At 41.0% G+C, this 6368-nt stretch overlaps 1 protein-coding gene across 1 annotated transcript; it reads left to right on the forward strand.

The window, feature by feature from the left end:
• Positions 1–2033: 2033 nt before the first annotated feature.
• Positions 2034–5072, forward strand: LOC149262665 (uncharacterized). The gene has a single exon (XM_089425032.1). It carries the CDS (start codon positions 2401–2403, stop codon positions 4555–4557), a length of 2157 nt encoding a protein of 718 aa, XP_089281158.1. The 5' UTR covers positions 2034–2400; the 3' UTR covers positions 4558–5072.
• Positions 5073–6368: the final 1296 nt, after the last annotated feature.

A 6368-nucleotide genomic window follows, 5' to 3' on the forward strand; every position in this document is an offset into this window, starting at 1 on the left:
ACCATATTCCAAGCATGAATGTGAGATTTCATGGAATAAGCCAAACAAAACCAAACCAGAGCTTCCAAAAGCCATACCACCTCAACCCTCAACAAGTGCTTCCACCTTACAGTGGAACATCACTAACCATCACCATATCGATCTCTACCCAAGTTTTCTAGGGCTTCAAAGTGTTTGTTCCAACCCGACTTCTAGGACTAGTAACTCAACCCACAGCTGTCACCAGGCTCCAATGTGTTTGTCCAACCAAGGTTTCCAGGACTAGTAACTCAAGCCACCAAGGGCTCCAGAGCATTTGTCCAACTAAGGCTTCCAGGGCTAGTAACTCAACCCAAGCTATTAGAGGGCTTCCAGAGCCTTTGTCCAACCAAGGCTCTAGGAATTAATAACTCAACCCATAACCATAAGGAACATGAGCACCAATCAGGAAACAAAAGGGAAAACCCACAACACCATGACTATCCAGGAAATGGCAAGGTTAGGCAAAACCACTGCCAATCCAGACAATCCTCCATGCCAATGACAAATCATAACCAAATAACCCCATGCATGCCAAAACTAACAAGGAAATCATACATGCAACTCAGTACCTGCAAAGTAAACCCGCTTTCGCTGTTGATCCCACTGTCCCCCTGTGCTTTCCTACTTTTCCTTTGCCTTCTTGCTCCAAATCCAAAGTATGCCCAAAATCCTCCAAAAGTGCTCGAAGAACTCTAAGTGTGCAAGAGTATGTGAGAGAGAGAATAAAGAGAGAGTTCCAAGCTAAAATTGACAAAAGCTTACACTGAGAAAAGCCATGAACTGATCCTCAGAAGCCTTTTTATCAATGAGGCCTCTAATTTCTTCAATTTTCCTCATTTTTCCTTCAATTTCCATCTCATGCAAATTTGTGACCTTTCATCTTCGTTTTCTCCTATTTTTAATGCCTCTTTTCCTTTATCAATGCCTTTGCCAATTTCCTTTAGCCATAATAAACTGAAAGTGACACCCACTAGGATGTTTTGCCCACCATTCAACTTGGAATATGTGTCCCATGACCTTGGTCTTATATTTTTTTACGTAAAAATTCAACCAGGAGTTGTTACACTCTCATCGTCTCTCCTCAATGCCCCATGGGCTACATTTGGCTTATTTTAGTCTAAATATGAAGATATCATTTTATGTGAGATCATGGGTTTTTGTTAGCATAAATAGATTCCATGCCGTGAAAATCCTTTAGAGCACTTGAATTATGAAAATTTCATAACTCAAATTTGTAATTTTAACAAATCCTTTCTTATTTTGACAAAAAAATATACTCCATTAAAAAAATCAAAACATAAAAAACTTAAATTACAACTTAAAAATATCTCATAAAATAGAGTAATACTAAGTCACACTACCTTGACTTTATATAATAGCGAACTCCTAAGAAAAGACCAATCATCTAAATATACACATACTTTAATTAACTAATTATTTTACGAGCACTTTTTTAGTAAAATTTACCTAAAATTTAGTTTTTTAAAAATCATAAATTAAATGATTTAATTTAGCTTTTTAAAAATCATAAATTTAAATAGTTTAATTTGCAAATTTTTAATATCTCATCAAATGAAATTTTTACCCAATTACGAGGGAATAAAAAAAAACTAAACTATCTCTTAATTTCAATTAGATTGTTCCTCTAGATATATCTTTATTTGTTTAGGGGGATGTATCATGTACCATGAGGGCGTTTGTTCCTCGTGGAAATGAAATTTTAGTTGGCTGGAGGCCTAAATGTTATGACACACCATAAATGCGGTTGAACAAAGTTGGGCGAAGGATATTTTCATGGAACAAGTTGCAAATAGACGGTCGCAGAGCAAAGGTCAAATGCCATTACCTTTGGTCTCTATTAAGATAATACGAAGGGGCAATCGTCAAAATAGTGCTACGCGCCATTTGTCCTCCCTGTCATCTTCGTGTCATCGAGCTGAATTTGCTGTTCGACGATATTTATCGGCATCCAATACCTCATTTATATATATATATATATATATGTATAGGGAGAGGGTTGAACACGAAACAGTCAATATATTATATCTAGGCAGGATTGAACACGAGGCGGGTCTCATCGCCCTTGGGCAGAGGCGCAGGGTTTGAGGAGCCGAGATTTGTTGGGAATTAACTAGAGTTAGGCTCCAAGAGCTGAGGTTGGCTGGGAATTAACCACAGTCAGTGTCGAAGGAAGGAAAGAAGTAGGCGTGTGAAGAGCACCTGGTCTGGCTTCTCGCCCTTCGCTTCTTCCTTTCTAGGTTTCATTTGTGAAGCAGAAAACTCCCGGGATTCCGATCCGAATTCGTCCAAGGCAATGGTTCGGCATTGACATTGAGAAAAGCTACGGACATTCGTTTCTTGTGGTGATTCTTCAAAAAAATGGCGGACGCGGGTGAAGAGCTGAACTTGAACCTGCCTCCTTCCCCTCCACACAGTTTTCCCCTCAGCCTCTCTTTGCAGCTAAACCCTTCTTCTTCCGAGGACATCACGATCGAGGGTCCACAACAAAATGAAGCGGACCTCAGGCGTCGCAGAAGGTATGGAAGGCGTGCGACTCCGAATCGAATCGGCAACGAAGGTATTCGTTTTGTCATTCTGGGAAGCATCGACAGGCAGCTGGAGCAGGCGTCGGTAAGTCCCGAAAAAGCCTCCGATGAAGTGAGTTCTCCTCTTTCTACTGCTAAAGATTTTGAGTGTAATATCTGCTTAGACATGGCCAGCGATCCCGTCGTTACGGCCTGCGGGCACTTGTTCTGTTGGCCGTGTCTTTATCAATGGATCTATCTCCATTCCGATGTCAGAGAATGCCCCGTCTGCAAAGGAGAGGTCAGGGATATAGACATTATTCCCATTTATGGCAGAGGCAATGTCGACACTGAAGCTGAAGCGGTAGCTGAAGCCGAGGGCAAATGTTCTTCGGATCACGGTAACCTGAAAATACCCAAAAGACCCCATGCCCATAGGGTTGAAAGCTCCAGAATTGAGGGTTTTAGAAGGTCTCGGCGAAGATCGATTCCCGCTTGGTTGGATGCAGATGACATGGTCGAATATGGCGGTGAACATGGGAATGCGAGTCTAGGCCGGGGAGATGATGGGTACTTTCGCTTCGGGCGAGGTACGATGGAAGTAAGGAATCGTCTGAGAGCCCTACGCGATGTACTGGAAAATAATCGCCGCAGTACTGAGGATTCTTCACGGCAAACAGCTACTGAGGATGATCGCCGTGTTCGGCAGCGAATTATGGGGGGAAGAAGACGGTTGTTTGAATCGCAGTCGAGAGCCAACAGAGCTCCACACATTGGGGAGGGAGAGGATGATGTTAATGGAAGAATGTCATTGGGGTTTGAGAGTACACTAGGCAGGGAACGAGAAGAAATGTCGAGACATTTGGCTTTTCTTCGTCGGCATGTCAGAGCTGAGAGATCCCCATCACGGGACACGAGAAGCAGAACAACGCCTCGACATGCCGTAGTTGACGAGGATGAAAGGATTCCTCTTGGAATGCGGGCTTCTCTCTCCAGGGATCAAGAGGAAATGTCAAGACATTTGGCTCTTCTTCGCAGACATGTTAGATCTGAATGGTCATCGCAATTAGAACCGAGGAGGAGGACAACTTCACCATTAATGCTTGATGTTGAAGGATTGGAATCCTCTGCTGCTACAGTCAGGGAACACAATGAAATGTCAGAACATCCTACTTCTCTTCATCCAAATGTTGAACCTGAAAGAGTCCAATTTTTGGGATCAATAACTGCAACATCTCAACAATCAGTGGTTCACGAAGTTGAAGAAATAGTGCCACCCAGATTGGTTAGTTCTCTAATAAGGGAACAACAAGACGAATTTTCAAGATCTTTGCCATCGGCTGTTGTCAATATCAGAGCTGCCAGGTCTCTGCCACTGGCACCAAGAACTAGTAGAACATCTTCACATATGATGGTCGACGGAGTTGAAGAAAGAACACCGTCGGGATTGGAGACTTCTCTAGCCAGAGAACATGAAGCAATGGCAAGGCATTTGGCATTTCTTCGGCATATTAGAGCGGACAGGTTCCCATCACTGGAATCAAGGGCTGTAACAGGTCCTCATCTAGATGCTAATGAGGCTGAAGAGAGAACGCCTCTTGGATTGGAGACCTCAGTAGCTAGGGTACAAGAAGAACTGTCAAGACGTTTGGCCTTTCTGCAACGAATTAGGACAGATAGAGCCCCGTTGCTGGAATCAAGAAGTAGCACCTCACCAATAGTGGTTGATGAAGTTGAGGAAAGAATGGCAAGTAGATTGGAGACATCTTTAGCTAGAGAACAAGAAGAAATTTTGAGAAATTTGGCACTAATTAGACACATCAGAGCTGATAGATTGGCTGCTATTCGAGCAAGACTGGCTAGCATGGAAGGAATGCTTGAAACATTAGTGAGTGCTGATCATCAGTCTGAGCATGCTGGAAGTTCTGGTCCAGTACAATTGGCTACAAATATAAATCAAGATTTCCTTCCTGATGTTCAGGAGGAGGAATCTGGAGAAGTAAGCGTTTAACAGTGAACCACTCTTTTCAAAGTAAAAGTGGTATTCCTTGGGTAAAAACTCTACTAGAATATTGTGCATGATAAAGCAAAGAAATGATATGCAGTCATCGGTGCCTTTGGTTCTTTTGAGACAGACTTGAAGGATGCATAATTTAAGAAAAAGGAGAGTTCATTTAAAGGAACTCTCCTGGCCCACGATGCGAACAATTTGAGCTTTTGGTTTTGCTAGAAGGAAAATATCTTTAAAAACCATTTCTACTCTTCAGACATAATAGCGTGTTTGTTTTCTGAATTGTCATGTTTGGTAAATGGTTGACTGCATGAGATGCCGTCAATTAAAGGATTCATTTAAAACCTTTGGATTATTTTTGACCACTGTATTTTATAACCTCCAGTTCTATTGTTCTATGTAAATACTGCTGCTTCATTTACCGTCACATTCCCGTCGTCTATGTATTCAAGAATAAATGTACCTTTGACATTGCTGCCAACTCAGTAATATATTTCAACAAACGTTAATTCATTTATCTCAACTACAACTTGCAAGCTTCTTGAAATAGAAATTTGGGATTTACATTATATCAGTCTAATAGAACAGCTAATGGATGCATTTGGTATACTTAATAATTCATGTAAGGAGCAATTGCTTTCAACCTTTCATTCACAATGCACAATTGTCCTTGAGAAGGGACCTCGACAATTGGTTTCTTTGGATCTGCATTCTCTTTACAATTGCCCATCTGAAAACCAGAATCATGTTCGTAAAATATGTCTCAGAACACATTGGTTCTCATCAGATTAGGAGATAATTCGTAAATAGTTTTTGGTTCTCATCTAGCTGCTGCCTCTGTTATCCACGCAATGAGTACTCAATCCTTGCTTCCTGCTTCAAGAAATTTAACTCAATTTTTCCAACAGTTGACTCGAATTTGATCAAGCTTTTGTAGTTTTTTGACTCCACCTGTTTGTTTCTTTCGATATCAACTAACCCTTTGCCGTCGTGAATCATCTTGACTGAAGTTAGATCTGGCTGTGTTACTGTTAGGGGATTCTATTTCCGTTTACCAATGGGTTGGCTAACTTGCTGTCACTTAATTGACATCTTTGCTACACTGGTACCAGTCTTTCCGTCTAAACATTCAACGTTGTACACCATCCGCCACCCTCTATCCTTTCCAGTTTCTTCCCTTGCCCATTCCTCACTTATTAATCTTTTCATTTCTTTCTTGGCATCCTTCTTCACTTGCCCTCCGTACTACTGCTACAGTTTGTGCAAGTAAAGCCATGGTCAGACGGAAAGTAACTGTGTTTCCACATCCACAGAAGGTGTTGCTTTCATCATCAAAATATTCATGGTATTTTTGATAATTGAAGTAGGTCTTCTAACTTCTAAGTTCTCCAATTTTCTTAGGTGGCAATAATGATACATAACTGCATTCTTTTCAGATTAAATCTTAAAACTTTTTCTCTTACTTTCTACTAGACTCCCAAATTTCTTCTTTTCCGCCTCATCTGTGAGATCACTTTTCAATTAATATCTCAGAGATTTAATAGTATTTTGCGATCCTCTTTGGTTCATGTCCCATATTCTATCAACTTTTCAAACATCTTTTGTTGAGACTTAATAATCTAAAAATCAATCTGTGTAGGAAATCCGATTTGCAGAGGTCCACAGAGCCGGTCTTCTTATGGCATGGTCATTATCCGTGCATTGCGTTACCTTCGCTTAGTTTGGATTGTCCTAATATTTTCTTTACTCGCTAAATAAATGGTTGCCCAGAACTTTGCGTGGTTTTGAGAAGAGGCGTTAACATATTGTTT

Source organism: Pinus tabuliformis, chromosome 6 (genome assembly GCF_031772625.1).
Source record: "Pinus tabuliformis cultivar Carrire ecotype Pingquan chromosome 6, CPIR1, whole genome shotgun sequence".
NCBI lineage: Eukaryota > Viridiplantae > Streptophyta > Pinopsida > Pinales > Pinaceae > Pinus > Pinus tabuliformis.